Genomic DNA, 20,850 nt, shown 5'->3' on the forward strand with positions numbered 1-20,850 from the left:
CGAACCACAACTCCGGCGTACTCATTACGACCACTTTTTATTCAAATTTGCCATGCCAGCTGACTCAAATAATCTATTGTGATTAACTCACGCTAGCTAAATTCACAATAGAGTTATTCTTCATCGAATAAGATAACATAAGATGACGGATGTTCGAATGCCTTCTCCAGCACTGCTGAAACGTTTGCAGTGGTGGGTCACTGCGCTCTCAACTGTATTTGAACAACTGGGGCAAAAAGGGCTGACAGCCAGCTGGAAAGGGTGTAAATATATCAGGAAGCAGCCGGTTTGATGAGTAGCTGAGTTAAGTAGTAGTCGATATCGCCATGCTTCCTACTCATCCACCCTTCAAGTATGGTATGAGTTTGTCTGTTGACTCAACCCTCTTCTTTGCCATTCGGCCATTGATAGCGTTTTTTCTACGGCTTTTTCCGCTGCCGTCGTTTTCAGTTATTTCACTTCATATAGGCGATACAGCGTCATCGCATAGATGTCCACTGATATATTTCTAGCAACACGTCTGATACTGTTCTATAAGCACATGCAGTACGTAGTGTGCGTAGCCTCGTGTCGAGCATGACTCCGAGATACTTAATCGCCTCCTTTGAAAATATTTCGTACCCACCAACCGTAATATTCATAACTTGTTTTTTCTTCCGTGCGCTTAGAAGCACATTACAGAACCATCCCTTTACTCTCGATGCTACACCGTTACAATTTGCTTCCAGCTGATCTAGCCGATTGTCTACAACTACCAGCGTATTGTCTTCAGCATATCCTACGATCTGTGCCGGGAGTTTCAGTTATAGGATTCCGTCGTACATAACCCACCGCCCTCTGCTGCAATCGAAAGTGAATGTTCCGGATTAAGTAATACAAGGTACATTGCAGCGAAGGTTTCTTCAACCAATCGTCCCATTGGATTTGTGTGCTCACATACACACCAACAGAAGGAGTACGTGAGCGTAAAATAGCGAATCGAGAATGCGGTGATGAGTCGCGATGAGTGTTGGAAGAGAAATTAAGAAAGTTTATCAGCATGGTGGAGGTGCAGAGTATACGAATGATACTTGGTGAATGCAATAGATAAGCAGCATCAGAGAGCATTAGCCATGTACAGCAAAGCAAAGCCACCCACTGTGTGTATCTATAAATGCTCACAAACTAAATTAGCTGAGAGCGATATCAACAGGTACACAAAGAGAGCACGCACGGTTCCCGATAGTGGGCGAGGGGCACACCAAAAGTTAAGGAGCGTTCATTTAGAATTGCTAAAAGGACCAATAGCCGGGAAACCCACTCAGCAACAACGACATGCCATCCAATCAAAAGGTGAATAGAAGGCTGCTATAAAAAACAGAGCGCGGTGATTAAATGTTTGTATGTGCTTATACAGTGGTCACACAATTTATTCGTACACTCACAGTTTATAAACAGATACACTTCGTAAAAAATAACATTTTTATTCAATATTTAAGGAACAAAAACTTCCATATTCATTTCAGGAATTAGAGAACTTAAGGTAATAACGAAATACGGCACAAATTTATGCAAAAACATTATTCGTACATAGCCATATAAAGAATAATTTATTAAAAAAATAATAGAAAAAAAACGAGTATTCAGTACTTTTTTTGGGCCGCCTTTAGCTTTAATAATAGCTTCCAAACGTCGATGCATGCTTTTTACCAATACCTTGGTTTCATTAGCTACACTTTTCTCCCACTCAACACTTAAAGTTGTCTTTAATGACGCCTCTGATGTTATTTTGTACATTCTGATTCTCCATTCCAAACCGTAAATAAGCCATTCTTGCACGAGATAAGATGAGTGTTTTGGGCCATTGTCTTGTTGAAACAAGAGCCCTTTAGCATCCAGTCCAAGTTTAAAAGCACTATCATGCAAATGTTTAAATACAGATGTTTGTCCATTTTATCATCAATAAAAACTATTTTTCCTACTCCAAACCATTGCAATTTTCTCCTTCATGTTTAACGGCAGGAATAAGAATTGTTTCATTCAGTTCTGTATTTTGTTTTCGCCAAACTTTTGGAAGGGTATCTGATCCGAAAACGTTAAAATTCGACTCATCACTGAATAAGCGTTTTCCCAAAAAACATCTGGCTGATTTATATAGCGTTTGGCGAATTTCAATCTCTTCTTTCTGTTCTGTTCTATATCTGAAATGTAGGGCTTGCGACGTGCCACTCTGATATGATAACCAGCGTTATGCAGCCAATTACGGACTGTTTGTGGGCTTACTTTTTTATGTAAAGACTCTTGAATATTTCGGCATAGTAACGTGGAGGCTATTTTTGGATTTTGCGCGACTGTACTCCTACGTTGCGTTCCTCACTTGGAGTCAATATTTTTCGCCTTCCGGCTTGGTGGTGAATAGATTCCAATTTACCAGTATTAACGTAATTAGCAATAACACTTTGCACCGTATAATGCGATTTGCCAATTGTTTTGCCGATTTCGCGCAGATACTTGTTTTCTAAGTACAATTTTACGTATTTCTCATGGTAAATCCGCCCTTCGACCCATTTTGTCATTTTCAATTGAGATATTACGCGCAACTGAAACTGAATTGACGATAAAAACTAAGAAAAACCAATCTTATTTCGTTTTCAGCAATATTAGTAATAACATAAACGATTTTTACTGTTACTTTTGCAGCAACAATATCATGAGCTGAAAGTGTACGAATAAATGTTTAGCAACATTTTGCTATGTCTGCCTGCTTTGCTTGGAACCCAGTGTGAGTTGAAATAACGTGAGTTTTGTTTGCGGCAATTCAATAGGAATGTAACACTCTTACAGTGACCCAAAAGAAATATATATTGTTACAGCAAATATTTTGCGCAAGGCTAAAGTTTTTTATGTATCATACTATACGGGTGTACGAATAAATTGTGTGACCATGTAGGTAACCATCACGTAACGGTTGGACAAAAGTCGATAAGTGTAAGATAAAATCGCAACCAGAGTTAAAGGAGTTTAGTCATTGCGTAAAGGCTATCAGAAAGACAGGAAAGGACGAACTTTCGGCGAGAAATTGTTAATGCGAAGAAGGTCGTACAACTTGTAGCTTTAGATGTGACGGGCAAGACCACACGGCTAAATGCTATACAAACGTGCCGAGGTGCGCATTGCGTCCCATCGAGGAAAAGCCAACACCAACCATGTTTCAGGCAACCGAACGTGCCCCGAAATCCAAAGGGCAAAAGCTAAGTGGTAACAACCCAACTGAGAGTATGAAGTTCTTGCCACATAACTTTAGCCCCTGCGATGCAGCACAAAGCCTGCTTACCTTTGGTACCCAGATTACTACTGGGCGGTATATAGCAGCTGTATACATACATATACTATATTGCACTTTTCCGCGTACACAAAACCAATTGTAGAGACGGGTGGACCTAGGTGGATTGGGTTGCTTTCGCAGCTCCATATGACACACTTGCCTGTTGCGTTGCTGGTCTACGACGCTTTGTGTCTATTTTCATACTGTTCACTTAGTATTGCAACATAAATGCCCAGCTCGTAAATCGTTTGGGTAAGCTGGATTACCTCTGGATACAGCATTGTGGTCGAGCTGGTTAATGACGCTAAACAAAGGAGTACGGCACTTATAGCAAGATATTTTAATGCATGGTCAGTAGAGTAGGGATGCAATATTATGAACCCAAAGGGTAAACGCACTTACAGCTACTCAATAGTGGCAGCGAAGGCACCTTTAGTAAAAATTGTCTTGATTCCGTCATCGACCTTTCTTTCATAAGCAGAGCAACAGGACTACAAGATGGCACATTAGCGACTGTTATACCCACAGCGACCATCGGGCAATAATTGTTGCCATCGAAAAATTACGAATGGGCACGGAACTCTCTAAACAGCAGAATGGGTGGAAAACAAAAAGTTTTGACGAGAAGATCTTAGAAATAGCCTTCAACGACACCGATGTACCGCTTACGAAGGAAACTGCAGCGATTGAGCAAAAGTAAGCAATATCTAAGGTAAGCGACACCGCCATGGCACGACTAAAAGGGCGCAAAACACGCAAGCCAGCATACCGGTGGAACCCCGAGATAGCGGAGCTGCGAGCGCAATACAACCGGGCTACGCCATAATGCCAGCGCTCACGAAATGCGGCCAACGCCGTGGAGCTTAAGATGAGGTTTAAAGAAAAACGGAAATTATTCAAACGGGCCATCTGCGACAGCACGGGCAGAGTGTTCAGAGAGTTATGCGATGACCTTAGTAATAACCAATGGGTAACCCACAAATTAGTGCGTAATAAGCTAAAGTAGACGGTACAGCGGACGGTCCAACTCCCTTGACCTAAATTGTACAAAGAACTCTTCCCGGCGCAGGCTGACTTCGCTAGGGACTTCGGAAATTAACCAGACGCTAACATCCCAGCGGTAAATGTGACCGAAATATTCGAAACAACTTGCAAATTATCGCCTCAAAAAGCGCCAGTATCAGATGTCGTTCCAAATATTGCGCTGAATAAGCGGTGTCACTAAATCCACACATATTTGCGAGCGCTTTCAATATGTACCTGCAAGAAAGCATTTTCCCACATAGCTGGACGCCGCAAAAATTGATGCTTATACCAAAAAATTCAGGCGTTTGGTCTTCCACGGTATATCGGTCACTATGCACGTTGGTCTCCCCAGCAAGCTATTCGAGCTTATCATCAAAAACTCGATTAGCAACATTTTAGAAGGACTATTGTCGAGCAACCAGTTTGGTTTTAGGAAAAAGCGATCTACCTCAAATGCGATTGAGGTTTTAAAGCAAATTGCCGAAAAGGGGATTGATGGCAAGCGATGGCTAGGTGGAACCAAAAAATACTGTTTGGTTGTCTTGTTAGACGTTAAAAACGCTATCAACAGTTCCTCTTATTTTCTTCTTAATTAGCGCAATAACCGCTTACGCGATTTTGGCCGAGTTTAACAAAGCGTGCCAGCCTTTTCTTTCTCGTGCTAAACGGCGCCAGTTGGCCAAACTAAATGAACCAAAGTCCTTCTCCACCTGATCTTTTCTACGCAGAGGAGGCATTCTTGTTCCTCTGCTACCACCAGCTGGTACCGCATCAAATACTTGTCGAATTCAGCTTTAAAGTCAACGAAAAGATGATGTGGTCGATTCTCCTTTCATGGGTCTTTTCCAAGACTTGGCGTATTGTGAGTATCTGGGCAGAGAATAATTTCTAACTATTTCGCGGCTCAAAGTAAACATTACTTATTGGTTTTGCGGACGATTTATCAATCGTTATGACCGCAAAAACGCTCACGGATGTAGTAAACATTGCGCAACATACTATAAAAACGGATCAGGATTGGCTGGCGCAAAAAATCCCAGGCTGGCTGACGATAAGACAGAGGCCGTACTCATAAGCAGTCGTAAGAGGATAGAAAAGGTTTATCTCAGAGTTGAGAGCAATATCTTTGAGTCCGGGCCATATTTGAAGTATCTAGGCATACTGGTAGATCATCGACAAAGTTTCCGTTGTCACTTGGAATATTCTAGCACCAAAGCTGGAATTGCAACGGCAGCATTGGCTAGAATAATGGCAAATATCGGTGGACTAAGGCAGCAGACAAGACAGGCCCTGGCAGGAGTGAAGAGGTCTATCATCCTCTATGGCGGACTTAAACACGCTACACATGCACGAAGTAAAAATTCCACGTACCGCTTGGCGCCTTAGAGTTTGCTCTGCCTTTAGAACGATCTCGGAAGACGCGTGCTCATCATATCTGGCCTATGTTCAACTGACCTGGTAACACAGGAGATGTGTGCAGCTGAAGACATAAGGAGCAACAAAAACCAACAAAATCGCAATGAACATATAAAATTGCTAAAACCGCGCAGCGTAGCCCTTTATCACTTTGAGCCTAAAACGACTCCATACTGCGTGCGAGCCAGCAATCGACGAAAAGACTTAGGAAAACACTGAAAGATAATTGATGCTGAAGAGCAACGAGGCATGGAACGACGTACAGCAAGTGGTTGCCGAAGTGATGCAGGAACTACGGTACATCGAGGCGGCAAGGCGAAGGCGTGTAGGCCAACAAACATGAAAATGCAGGCAAACTAATAATACCATATACATATATATATAAGTAGAATCTTACCTTCCTATGGTGTGGGCAGGGTGGAGGAGTGGTGGCTCTCTCAACAAATGATTTAAACAGTGGGTGGTCACAAGCAGATTCTACTTTCGACATATTGTATCAGGACAGACCCTCCATTAGTTAGAACGAACCGTCTTTGCGAAGCACCATCTTATACAGAAATAGTTCAAGTTCGGGTAGCCACACCTTGTAATCTATTACCCTCACAGAAATATTATACTAACAACCTTCGCTGCGAGTTTCTGTTTGTGTACTTTTCTTTCTACCTCCATGCGTACATGCCTACGTATAATGCAGATATGGTTATATAACGCAAGATTCCATTTGAATTTCTGCTTCACAATTTCATATAAAATACGTATATTTGCACATATGTACATATGTATGTATATGACAGTTATTGATAGACTTAGGCAAAGCAGTAATGGAATCCACTAACATATTTTAACGATATTCGCTTTGTTATTTTTCCTTAACCACAATTTTATTGATTTCGCTATTCGGTTTTGCAATCAGGCGATTTTCGCAAGCTAAACGAAAACAATTTTGGTATTTAACTAAACGAGAAAATAAGAATTATTGGTTTCAATTAAAACGGTGAATTCACATTATCAAAAATTTATTAGAAAAAATATGTTTTAGGTATATGCCTTTCGATTACTTCCTTTTCATTTGCTACGGGGAAGTTCCAAGAACTATTCCGGTTAACTTCAGACTCTGTTGAGGACCTAACTTCTCAGCTTCACAGTCAGCTTAGAAGTTCCAGAATAACAGCGAGGTCGACTGAAAAACAGGCAAGTCTTGTAACCTTAAAGCTTATTCATTTCTAAATTCTGCTTTTATATTTTTCATTACAGCTGCATTGAGACTTTTCGCAAATGGAAGTTATAAACAATAGGTAGGTGAACAATAAGGCATATCCATGAGCCAGTAGTCTGTTAGACATACAGATGAAATCAACCGTTCTATGTTTTGCGCAAATTAGATGTTTCCTACGAGTGGAGCGACAAGTGGCAAAATAAATTTTTTATCAAGATGCTAGGCTGTGTTCGGATTTTTCTAGATGCTGTCGATGTCGTCCTAAAACAATATACAAAAACGTAGCACACTAATTTCAAATAAATTGTTAATTTATTTTACTTACTTTGGGAATTACAATTGAGAAAAACACAGAAAGTTTGACAGAGATGCCACTCTCTATCAGTTTGGATAAATAGAAGAATGTACCTGATTAGTTTTAGTTAAAATAAGTTTGTGAATAATTAGTACAATCGTTAGTGCAAACGACAAATATTGTAGAAGAAAATAAATAACAATTGCCGAATCGTGAAAAGTGAGTGAATTGCACTACAGAAGTGCTTATGCGTTAATAAATTTTCTTTCGAAACTAATTTCAAGCAAACCGGTTGTTTTTCTTACTGTACAATGTACAAGATGTTTAAACGCTTAATGATTTTGAACGAACAGCGGTGTGCGGTGGAAATATCTACTCTAACGCACCAACCCCAGTGCTGCTCCCAGGTTGCCAATCGCTACTTATCATTTGTTATTTGTATTTTTAACATACAAACTTTTTAAACAAACTTTTTTTCGGATTTCTTCTATCATGCCTAGACAACGACTGTCTACATGCGAAAGTACTTAGTTCAGCATTTTTCACAATTTTCCATCAACCTTCAACTGCCTGCCGATCCGCGCTCCACTTGACTTTAAGCAAGGAAGTAAAAAAAGTGAGGTGATTGCTAGAGAAACAGAGTATTTTAATCAATTGATAAGCTCGCCTCGAAAAATGTTGTGATTGCATTATGAAGAAATACGTATGCCATTTGCCTCTTTAGCGCAATTGCTTTATTTAAAAAAATATATATATATTTAATTGGATTAAGATCGTTTTGAGCTTACTCGTGTAGTTAGCCCTCTCTCGATGAACACAAATCACACTTATCGAGTTTCTCATCATGCCTGTCCTATTGTATGGCACAGAAGCTTGAACGATAACAACACCTGAATGTCGAAAACGATGGATCGATAAGCTGTATGAATTATACTAATAAAGAAATATAGACATTAGGCCGGGTCGATTTGTGGGGAGGCAAAAAAATCGCCCATTGCTCTGTAAAAATCATATTCTAGGGATCAAAATAAGAAACTTTGCCGAAGGAACCATACCTCTAAAACGAATTCTGATGTCCCCCAATTTGGGTCGAACTTTTTAGTTTCTTTTCTCATGTAAAGGCCAAAAATGGTGATATTTTGAAATGATTGTATGGGGAACCCCCAGGGGAGTTCCAGGGGGTATGCCACTGGCATGAGTGGATCGGCCGTCCAAAGTTAGTGGGGGTCGGTCATACATTTGGACTCGATTAGAGCACTCTAAATGGGTCAAAGTGCGATTTTTCGAATTTTTTAGAGGCATGGTTCCTTCGGCAAAGTTTTTATATTGATCCCTAGAATACGATTTTCACAGAGCAATGAGCGATTTTTAAATCGACCCGCCCTAATAGACATAGAAGAAACGGATACATGAGATGCCAATAATCTAAGCTTATATAAGGTTGTCAAAAAAGTCTTGCGGTATTTCCGCAAGCTTGTCTTTGCAAGCGCGTAGTTCTAGTTGTATTCGTCGCATCGGTTCACGCTAGAGCTTTTTGGAAAGCTCTTTTCACGTGCTAACACGTGTTTGATTAATTGTTGTTTGCTTTTAGTCATTCGTGAGTTATAGCGTCGCAAACATGGAGCAAAATAAAGAGAAAATACGGTATATTTTACAGTACTACTACGATAAAGGCAAAAATGCATCTCATGCTGCCAATAAAATTTGTGCAGTTTATGGACCCGATAGTTTCCATTTCCACCGCACAACGATGGTTTCAACGTTTTCGTTCTGGTACAGAGGTGATCGAAGATGCGCCACGGTCCGGAAGGTCTGTCGTCAAAAATTGCGATAAAATCGCTGAATTGATCGAAAGAGACCGGCATAGTAGCAGCCGTAGCATCGGCTAAGAGCTGGGCATGAGTCATCAAACCGTTATAAACCATTTGAAGAAGCTTGGATTCAAAAAGAAGCTCGATGTATGGGTGCCACACGACTTGACGCAAAAAAACATTTTTGCCCGTATGGATGCATGCGAATCGCTTCTGAATCGCAACAAAATCGACCCGTTTTTGAAGCGGATGGTGACTGGCGATGAAAAGTGGGTCACTTACGACAACGTGAAGCGCAAACAATCGTGGTCGAAAAGCGGTGAAGCTGCCCAGACGGTTCCCAAGCCTGGTTGACGGCCAGTAAGGTTCTTCTGTGTGTTTGGTGGGATTGGCAGGGAATCATCCACTATGAGCTGCTCCCCTATGGCCAAACGCTCTATTCGGACCTGTACTGCCAACAACTGGACCGCTTGAATGCAGCACTCATGCAGAAGAGGCCATCTTTGATCAACAGAGGCCGAATTGTCTTCCATCAGGACAACGCCAGGCCCCACACATCTTTGGTGACGCGGCAGAAGCTCCGGGAGCTCGGATGGGAGGTTATTTTGCATCCACCGTATAGTCCGGATCTCGCACCAAGTGATTACCACCTATTTCTGTCCATGGCGAACGAGCTTGGTAGTCGAAAGTTGTCCTCAAGAGAGTCCTGTGAAAATTGGCTCTCCGAGTTTTTTGACAATAGGGAAGCGAGCTTTTATAAGAGGGGCATTATGAAGTTGGCATCTCGTTGGGAACTCGTCATCGAACAAAACGGCGCATATTTGACTTAAATCGCATTATTATAACCAATTTTATGAACAATTGAAAATTCAATAAAAATACCGCAAGACTTTTTTGACAACCTTATATAATTTCAATCAAGTCAATCGCAATATTACATAACTCGTGTGCTTCAATTGTTCAGTACCTGGTTATCATGGACCAATCATATTTGGGCAACTTTTTAGCAAAGCTTTTGCGAGAAGCAACCTGATTTTTAGTCAGACGTTGAAAAGCCGAGACGCCCAAGGATAAGGAATGAAGAACAGTTACTACTATATCATACGCTGGCTGCTGAGCACTTGATGCTTTTATGAAGTTGGCATCATCCGGGAGAGGCCACTATTGATAAATACATGAACAGCGAAAACAACTAACAAAACTTGGACGTAATTGTCTGCGTTGAATGTGGAGCTGCATCCTGCACAGAAGTTAAAAACCTAAGAAGCGTGTACCACTCCTCCTATCTTAAACTTTCGCTTTACTCTTATAGCAGCTTAGCCCCGAAGAATCCATTGCGAAACAACAGAATTTATAGAGTGAGCGGGACTAATCGGTAGGTTCCCAGGAGCGGTGCTCAACCGGATTACATAGCATACGCCACATTATTGCAGAAGGAGTTTCAAACCTTGTACCAGCATTGAAGTTATCAGGATGTCCCACAGAGGTAGGTTAATCTGCAACTGCATTATTAGCGCCGTATTCTCTCAGACTTATGTCTGGAGCGATTAGATTGTAGTGACGTGATTAGTGGCAGCACTGAAATTAAGCGAATTGGCGAGGTTAACCGGCACAGCGGGCACATAAATTTAAATATTTAATTAAATTTATTTGTTCAATTTATATCTTATTCCTAAGATTAAAAAATTTGTTTGTGTCGCCCTGCACTCTGTTCAAGTTCTGGCTCCTTCTTTGCCAAACTTCTCCCCTTTTCTTAGCTCTTTATCGACCAATCAGCGATCACCACGAACTGTAGGTTTGCAAACTGAGCAATAGTATGACTTACGTCGACTATGTTAGCATAAGTAAGTATAAATAAGAAGAAAAGTCTCGTTGACTGTTTTATGTAAAAAATGCTATTAAGTTTCAGTACAGAAAACACAATTTATTTATACTAAAGATGACTGCAGGTGAGCTCAAATTGCCCGTGCGGTCCGCTTTATGGCAAAAATGCGAATGCAACGCAAGAATGATAGAAACAAGATTGCGCCCATCAGAGAGTGCGTGACGTTACATTGGCACGCCAACCATTTGCTCTTCGCAATAAATTTAGAGTTTTTTTATATCCAAATTGCAAAAATTTTAAGTTTAGTGTTTATTTTTGTTTTTTTTTTTCGTCCACGGTTATAAAACGGCGCAAAAACTCTTCCATATTGCGATTAAACAACGCCAAACTTTCCTGTGAAGTTGTTACACGATTGCGTTTGTGGTCGACTGTGAATTATTGGGTAGTCTGATAAAGGTAGCTGTAAAAGACAAACTAACTGACGCAGCACGTTCAAATGTTGACAGGAGTCAACTGACATATGCCTGTTGACAGGAGCAGTATTTCTTTTTCAGTAAAGAGGTCAGAAATACAAAAAGTCACGGACTTATTGATCCGCCCTCGTACATATAATTACACTTTTCGTTTAAAGTTTTATCACTGAAGTTTGATTGTATTATACATGACAACACGCACAAATAAAGTTAAAAGAAATACAAATTGTAAAGAAAATATGTGCATCCACATGTAAAAAGAATACTGTGTGGAAGTCAAAGAACATCGAAAACCAAATACTGCTAGTTTCTTTTCGTTCCTCTAACAACCAAGAAGAAGGCACACAGCAAAACAATAAGCTTTTGTAGAAATTGTCCTCTTGACTTAAAATTTTAACCATTTCAAAGTTGAGTAATTTTAGATTTGTTGAAGTTTGAAGATTAATTTTATGATTCTTTAACACCTTTTGGTGGGAAGGGACCGCATTGATATCGCCAAATATATGATTTCCAAGGCTGCATCAGACCCAACATTCATCAAAAGTATCATTAATGGAGACGAGTCGTGGGCTTATGAGTATGACACGCAATCCAGACATCAGGCGAGTGAGTTAAGAGTTCCGAATGAACCAATATACACCATGATAACGCACCGTTGCACAGTCCTATCATTATGCGTGAATTTTTCACCAAGAACGAAACGAATACCATTCAACAGCCATTGAATTCACCTGATATGGCTCCGTGCGATTTTTGTTTGATCGAGTCAAAAAAAAAACACTATGAGGAATACGTTTTAACAGCCGAAAGAAAGTTATGAAAACATCGAAGACAGCTCTTATCGCTTTGCCGGAAAGAGTTCCAGACATTTTTTTAGAGTATTTGATCCTGCTGACTGAAGGCCATAATCTCACTTTTGAGGAAAAAACATGTATTTCGAATTTTTCTCAATATATTTCGGGACTTTTTGATCACGGTGGTATTTATTATTTTATTTATTAGCGTATGTAAATACAATTTTTATATTAGATCGGTTAAACCTATAGACCCAATTTGTTAACGATTTCTAATCTTTGGTGTACCAGTAATATATCATGTAAATAGTACTCACCGATTAGAGCTTGTATCAATGACTCCTTGGCAAACCAGCTGTGTCAGAAGAATAGCCCAGTCTGTTGTTGATGTGCCATTTTTCTGTATTGTATCAAACATTCCACCGACCAAGGAAAAACGTAATTGCAGTGCATCTAATATTTCTTCCCGTTCTTGTGGATCATTGAATTCATTTAAAGAATCATACTTGAAATAAAAAAGGAACAAAAGTAATATAAAGTTTGAATTCAGTTTTCTGAATTAATGTGCGTTTTCACTACATTGAAATATGAGATTTAAAAAATCTTTGGAATTCCATCAGAATGTCATATATTTTTATGATTTCGAAATCTTGGATTTATCAAGTCAGTCCATAATTTCGTGCGTATTTTGTCCATAATTTCACTTTTGTACGATTTTTGCATACAAAAAATTATTCGCGGAATATAACGGAACTATTTATATTTTCTTTGATATATTGTGCATTCAACAAGTGATTTTAATCGCAGATAGAAGCACGTGTTGTTAAAAAATAAAATAGAATCTTCGAACGCGTATAAGAAGCATATTTTGTATTTTTTTATAAAAGTGGTAAAAATGCAACAACTGCTGCTGCAAAAATAAACACTGTTCACGGAGAGAATACCGTGAGTGTAAGGACTGCGCAAAAGTGGTTTTCAAAATTCCGAAGTGGTAAATGCGACGTGGAGGATGCTGCAACGGCTTGAAAATGAAAGTTTTTTAACCGTATCGTTACTGGTTTAGATAAAGATGAAACACTAGCCCCTAGAGATGATCTTCACCCCAAGAAGATTCTCCTGTCTATTTGGTGGGATATGGCCGGTATTGTTTGTTATGAACTTCTGGAACCATAACTGATGATTATTATTCACATCAACTATCAAACCTGAATGAGGCACTTAACAAAAATCGACCGTCTTTAGTGAATAGACGCAAAGATTTGTTTCACCACGACAACGCAACACCTCATACCGCAAGGCACACATTAAGCAAGCTGAACGAGCTCGGATGGGCAAAGTTTCCACGACAGTCGGTTCTACGTTACCGAAACGACCCGGATTTATATCCGGCGAAGGACTGTCACTCCAGCAGCATTCACCGTATGTAAGTATGGGGAATGTTTATGCTGCTGCAACAACAACAACAAGCTAGGATGGGAACTAATGCCGCATCCACCATACTCTCCGGATGTTGTACCTTATGACTATCACCTTTTCCGTGGACTTCAATCCCATATGAGTAACAAGAACTACTCCTCAAAAGAAGCTATAAAAAGGAATAACGAAGCGTATTTTGGCTCCAAGGACAAACAATTTTTTGGGCAGGGAATTAAAAATTTGCCTAAACGTTGGAAAGACATTGTAAATAACGAAGGAAAATATATTATTGATTAATAAATACTTTACACATCTTTTTTATTAATTTTAAAACCACCTTTAAAAAACGCACGAACTTATGGACTGGCCTGATATATCTGACTTTATAGAAAACCTAGCAAAATCCGAAATGAGTGTTCGTGATTTCGATGTCGAAATTTCAGATTTCAATGCAATATAAATGTGTTATAAGAATGTAGCAGGCATAATTCATTTTCAATATTTTTCGATGAGTACTACTTTATTAGAATTAGTCCCCTAGGCGAGGCTAATCGACATTAGCCAAACGACTGAGAACATGATTATCAAACTTAGTGTGCAAAATATCACGACTTGAGGTACACGCCTCTTGATAAAACCATAGCAAATAGCAAATACCATAGCATTGACAAAAAATATACATATCTAACTAACCAGGCTTCTTATAGTTGTGTTCGTTAACAAAATTAGCCATTACTAGCCATCAATCTAAACTAAGGGCGGAAGCGAAAATTCTCTGCCAAAAAGAAAAAGTTAACGAACGGAAAATTTGACATCACTTGCAAAAACTGGTAGAAGAAGATATATCAGCTAAATTTGTTTACATATTGTTTCGTCCATAAAAAACTAACATAAATGTAATTTATATGCTTAAATACAAATACTCATATGCGCACCATAAGAGCTCGGCCGAACATGCAACAAATGATGCACGCGTGAACTATATAAAGTGAGTGACATAATGATAAGGCTAAGATATATTGATATTAAGATTAAGATTTGACTACATATATTTTTTAATTTTTAAAAATGTTATATAAAAATTATGTTTGTTTTTACGCGCATAGGTCCCTGTGCTCAAAATTTGTATGCTTGAGTATAACTGAATAATAACAATGCTGGCTTGTATAATGCTATAAGTGAACCTTTTTTAAATAAACAAACTTCATATTTTTCAAAATAAACACATATAATACATATACTTATATACATAATATATTTACCTCAGAGAATGACTGCAAGCAGTGAGAGAGCTGTGAGTATAACGATACCAGGAGGCTTTCTTTATATTCGTCTTGACCATTCAAACAAGACAGAATAAGTCCTAAGAAGGGTTGATAGTTCAACGTGATCTTTTTGGCACTATTATTAGCGTTTAATACGCCATACGATTGGTTTATCGCGGCACTGGTATTTCTATCGCGTTCTTCCCCATTGTTAATGCAATTACCATCTGACTTAGGTAGTTTAGCGAAAAAATTCATGCTTTCAAGTGCTCGCCCAGCAACACGAAGAACACGGCCTTTAACTGCTGGAGTTAGTTTAGATACTAAGGGAGCAATTAGCCAAGTTGACTGTTTTTCACGACACATTTCTTTTCCTCCATGCGTAGGTGATCCGTTATCTGTTTGGAAAACATCAATTGCAGCTTTGGCAACAGTATCTAACCAATTGTTCAGTTCATTCGGATTATTCATTGACTGTCGATACATTAATTCCAAATCTAACCACGATATTCGAAGAGTCCACTGTTCAAGATTTTCCAAAATTCGAACAATCATCGATCTTTGGTCCATTTCCGAAATTATATTATACTCAGCTTCAGGATAGCAAATCATATATAGTACTCGCTGAACTTGTTTTGTTGTAAGCATATCATCAATAATCATTTCACATAAATTATCTGCATGTTTCAAACAGCGTTCTAATACATGTTCTTGTGAACAAATTTGTTTCAGAACATGGTTCGCGAATTCCAGCAAAGACACTTGCTCCAAAGATTTTGCATTACTACTCACGGAATTCGGTTGATTCATATCTTGGTCTATGCACGAAGCAATATTTGATAAATCACTCGTACCAAGTATTTGGCTCAAGTCAGCCGGACGATCGTTAGTTTTTGGAGTACTTCCTGGATGCACCGGTGTATTAACACCACTGCGCTTCCCACTACTTAATGCTGAAGCGTTATTATTTGGTACCGTTGGTGTTTTAAGATCAACAACAATTAATATCGCTTTTATAACAGCTAAAACTGCTTGTATGGGAATGTTTTTGTGTGCACCCACTAATAAGTGACGATCACAACTCAACTTTATACTGAACGATCCTCCAACTATATTTATTGGATTCGGTGAAGTACTTACTGAATACATTCTTGGCTGTGGTATTTCAATAGTCTTGAACAGTTTTAGCACTAAATGACAAGTGAGACGAGCTCCAGCTTCAGCATCGGTTGTGAATTCACCGCCAACAGGGTACGCATATGCTAACGTTGGAAGTGCGAACTTAAGCACAAAATCAGCTAAAGAGAATGAGTGCCTTGCCACCAAAATACAAATGAAAACTGCTAATGAATTATGGATTTTGTTATCATGTATATCGACTTGCTCGAAAAGATGAGGATATCGAAGTTTCTTTGAAGCATTACAAATGCTTTGAAGTGCCGCTATCCATTCCTCTGAAAGTGAATTACATGAAGCGGTCAACTCAGCACACAATATTGCAATTTCGTTTAACCGGTCATTATCAGTCTCTTGACAAACGGCTAAAATAGCATTTGATACAAAACTATAGACGTTGGATGATGAGTCTTGTAGTTGCCGAATACAATGAAAATCTATTCTACCAGCCCTTCTAGGTGATATGAATAGTTCTTGTAAAAAATGAGGATTATACGTCTGCGGAACAGCACTGAAAATACCTTATATTAGAACTATTTTTATCGTGGTTAAAAAATAGATTACCTTAATTGTTCTGGAGAGTTGTATAGCTCTTTAAAAGCTTTCATAACAGCTATTATCGAAAAATATTCTGGTTCAGTTTCCTTCGACTTAAGCAGAATGCATATTTCATATAAATCAGACAAGTAAGCGAGAATACATCGTTCCGCTGAGCTACATTCCTTAGGATTGTTGACATGTTTTATCGTTTTGCATAATCCTTCAAACACTGATATAGTCTCTTCCGTACTGAGCAGAAGACATGAATGGTATCTTCGTAGTATTCCAACGATATAAAGAGCCAAAGAGGTTGTGTATAATCGAACCAAATTAGATTTCTTTGCTTGTAACTGGTTTTCAATTTCGGGTAACTCTTTCAGAATATGATCACAAAACTCTAGCAAGCTATGTATATTAAGAGCCATTTCCATCAGATCAAACAAAAAGGCTACATGTTCCTGAACGGGTAAGTAATTGTTATTACCCGCCGCAAACCCATTGAGTTGTTCTAATACGACAATAGCACATTGAGATGTAACTACATGTTGTTCAAAATATGCCATACTTTTGCATTTACTCGTAGTAGCTTCGAAATTAAACTCATTTCGAGAATGTTTCTTTACTTTTCCACCTTCTGCAATGTCAATGCTAAACTTTTTAGAAAAAAGCTTACAAATTTCTTTAGACATTTTTTTTACAGCATGTTTCTTTTCATCTCTTTCTTTTCCGACACCAAATAGCAAAATATATCGTTGATTACACTCATTGCTATAAGACACGCAAGTTTCATCTTGAGGTATGGGGAAATGTTTTGTATATATATAATGACGTGAAATAAGAGACTCATTCAAATCTGTCTGCGAATTATCGGGTAATTTCGGACTATCAGGTGTTTCCAGGGCGCTCTGTTGACCTTTTTCTTTAATATTTTGAAGTAGTTTCCCCAAATCATCATCAACATTTGAATCGTCAAATTCACTATGTTTAAAATCTAAAGTGGATGTAAACTCGTCATCAAAATTATGAGTAGGAGAGGGTTTATTATCAACTGACTCTGTGCCACATACTGATGACGCTTCATTACGGGTTACATTATCCAATTCGGCTATCGAATTTTCCCTTAAAAGATCACCCCTCGAAATCAAAGTATGCATATAAGCATTATGTGAAAATACGTCGAAACGTATTAATGTGCTAAAAAGATGCACAAGATTAATAAATTGGGTACGATTTTGTTGTGAGCCATTTTCATCTAAAACCGGAGCATCTCGATCCAAAAAATCCATTAACACTGATTGAAAAACTGGTAAGCCACCAATTAAACCAACTCCGGAATTGATTGAATCCTTTTCGTCCTGGCAATTTGAATTATGAGGTTGATCATTGTCCACGCCAGAGGTAACTTCAATTTGTCGCTTATCCAGCAAAATAGCAACAACCATGGCTCGATGCTCTCCCCATCTAAAACTTAACTTTTAAAAATTTTCCAATTGCAAAATAGCACGACTTACCTTTGATTAGAGACAGCCCATTCACAAAGTATTTTTACTGTAGGAGCGTCCTTTTTAGGAATGTACGGTATATGTTTACTTATTTGCTCAGAATCATAACTTTTCGTCTCACGAAGTGGAAAAATTTTAGAGTAAAGTGAGTCTATATTGTTATCATTATCTCTCCGATCAAAACAGTGAGTATCTAGATAGTCAAGAATTTTAAGCACATGGGTGAATGAATTCACTTTTGAGCTACGCCATTTTTCCGCAAACCAACTATTTTGGGCGTGCTTGGAACGCAAAGATATTTCTGCCTCTGCAATTTGGAGCTGTCGTCGTATATTAGAATTCGATTTTTCACACTTGAGTGGCATCGGCAATTCAGATGGAACTGTATTAATGTAATCAAGTGGGCTACCGCACAATGCCGATGAGGCGCGACTTTCATTAATTCCATTCCATATCAATGCTGTAGGACACTCTAATGTAATTGTTTGAAGAATTGTGCTTAAATACAATATAATGTCGCGATGATGAGGACAACTAACACAGTCATTTAACGATGCATACGTTGAATCCGCCACTAACTTGGTTTCCTCGGTAATATCAACTTCCATATTGGCTCCGGTAGCCTCATTTGTTTTGTTTAATGAATGGAATTCAACATTTGAATCTAAAAGCACTGTTAAATTTTTTGCAACCAATATTGCTAATTTTCTGCTCAAACGTTCGGATTGAACGAAATCCGGCATGTATTGCAAGGCAAAAACAAGTATTAGTTTTTTCAAAGACGTATCAAATGATGTCTGTGAACGCAGTTTTTCCATTAGTTCCAATATCCAGTTGAGAAACTCTTGACGATCAAGTAAAGACTCTTCGTGCATATACTTGGAAAGTCGCGTACAGTATTTCCAATATTTCAGGGCATTTCGACAATCCTCGAAATTACTTCCATTACCAGATATGGGAGAACTTGAGCCGGAACACGCATTACCACTAGTATTGGCAGCACATGCACTGCCAACGTATGATGCACAAGGAGCGGTAGGCATTGAATTAATCGTCAATGGACTGTGAACTGTTACTGGACTGTTGACTACAGGAGATGAAATTATTTGGCCCGAGACCCCAGAACCCGACGTGTTGCAAATATGCGAATTCCTCTCTGAACCAACTGAAAATAATTTATTATTATTAATTGCAGTAACAACGGCAATGATGTCTTACGTTGATAGTATTCATGAAGCTTAGGAAGAAGCTCTTTCATAAACTTAATAATATTACCGGTCCATTCTACTGCCGGGTCGTATATACTTCGTTTCTTATTTTTTGACTCAGTAAAACTTAATGTGTAAGCCGCGCTTAATTTAATAAACCAAGCGGCACGTTGCATATTAACTTGGTTATCGCAAAGAATAATAAAAATTTCTTCTTTTTTGTTAAAAGAAGGTGCTTTTTTTGCTAAACTTAGAAGTGGCTTGTTTCCAGCAAGATCTTTAAACCAAGCATCCAAAGCTCCTTTTGTTCGTGGTGAAACAGGCCAGAAATTATCTTTACAATTTATTTGTTGTTTTTTTCGAACTGTATCTTGCAACGTCAACAATTCCTCTTTCTTTGATAAAATTGAGTTGAAAAACGACCCAACTTTATTGGCATTCATATTTGAATGGTGAGCGGTCCCAAATTCATCAGCCAACGGTGGAGTGGTAGCGAACCCATGTTTTACATTTGTCGGAGTCAATTCATCTTCTCTCTGCCTTGCTTCTTGGGGATACACATCTGGAGGGCCTAAACGAGATCTTTTCAAAGGCCTTTTCTCTTGTAGTAAAGGCAACATTTCTTTAGAGTTGAAATATTAGAATCTATTCATAATAAAACTATATTTTTCCTTTCCAACTTAATGATGGACAGATATCTAAAAACACCAAATAGTCGACAGATACTAAATATATCGGACAAATTCTATTGACTGTATAAATCCATATATCGATGTTTTTTTCCCCAAATAAACGGGATGCAAGTCAAAATTCAGAAAATAGAGAATAAAGTACGTTCACATATGCAGTAATTAGCAATAAATCCACAAAATTAATCTACCCGTTCACATATAGCAGACAATCAGCTGTCAATACTGCTTTGAAAGTTTTTTCTTCATAGAAATTGCTTTGGTGGAATATTTTTGAGTTTTTGGTTCGTTTACTTATTATTAACGATATGAAGAAGAACAAGCTAATTTAAAGGAAATCCGTAAACAACGATTGTCGAAATTCGATATTACATTATATAATAAGGAAAAGGAGGACAAAGCGTGTATGAACACACGCTTTTTCCTGTTATATGAATGCATAGTCAATAATACCTAACAAAATTTTTAGAATTATGTCTACAAACTTGTTTTCTTTGCCGGCACCCATTTCATCTAGTTTTTACTTTGACGTTTTTCTTTACACGAGTAAAAATAATGATCTATTACACAGAAAACACAGGGTTGTATGTCAATAAGTATGGCTATTATATAGGATTATTTTATAATCTCTATGGGAAATCTCGTTTTTTAATTACGGGTTGGGAGTTAAGCACGAAAAGGAGATCATCGACTAATATGTGAACATATTAAAATGAGCGAAAGCCGATTCAAAATACTACGGTCACTTCAACGGTTGCCTTGCGTTTAAATATTTAATATACGGTTTATTACTGGTCATCGGATTTTATATTAAAAAGGAGATGGAATGAACTTAACGGCGCAAAAGGGTTAATTGTTTGCAGCATTCTTAAAGTGGGCTACCCAACATTCCTT

The 20,850-nt window shown here is 38.4% G+C and overlaps 1 protein-coding gene across 1 annotated transcript in view; it reads right to left on the reverse strand.

Annotated features, from left to right (window-relative positions):
* Positions 1-20,008, reverse strand: part of LOC129243126 (mediator of RNA polymerase II transcription subunit 12) — a 35,650-nt gene extending 15,642 nt beyond the window's left edge. Inside the window, 5 exon segments of the mRNA XM_054880276.1 lie at positions 12,478-12,665; positions 14,839-16,528; positions 16,582-18,018; positions 18,069-19,266; positions 19,269-20,008. Of these exon segments, the coding sequence (XP_054736251.1) occupies positions 12,478-12,665; positions 14,839-16,528; positions 16,582-18,018; positions 18,069-19,266; positions 19,269-19,887 (5,132 nt within the window). The 5' untranslated portion in view covers positions 19,888-20,008.
* Between the last annotated feature and the right edge of the window lie 842 nt (positions 20,009-20,850).

This window comes from Anastrepha obliqua, chromosome 3 (genome assembly GCF_027943255.1).
Source record: "Anastrepha obliqua isolate idAnaObli1 chromosome 3, idAnaObli1_1.0, whole genome shotgun sequence".
Taxonomy (NCBI): domain Eukaryota; kingdom Metazoa; phylum Arthropoda; class Insecta; order Diptera; family Tephritidae; genus Anastrepha; species Anastrepha obliqua.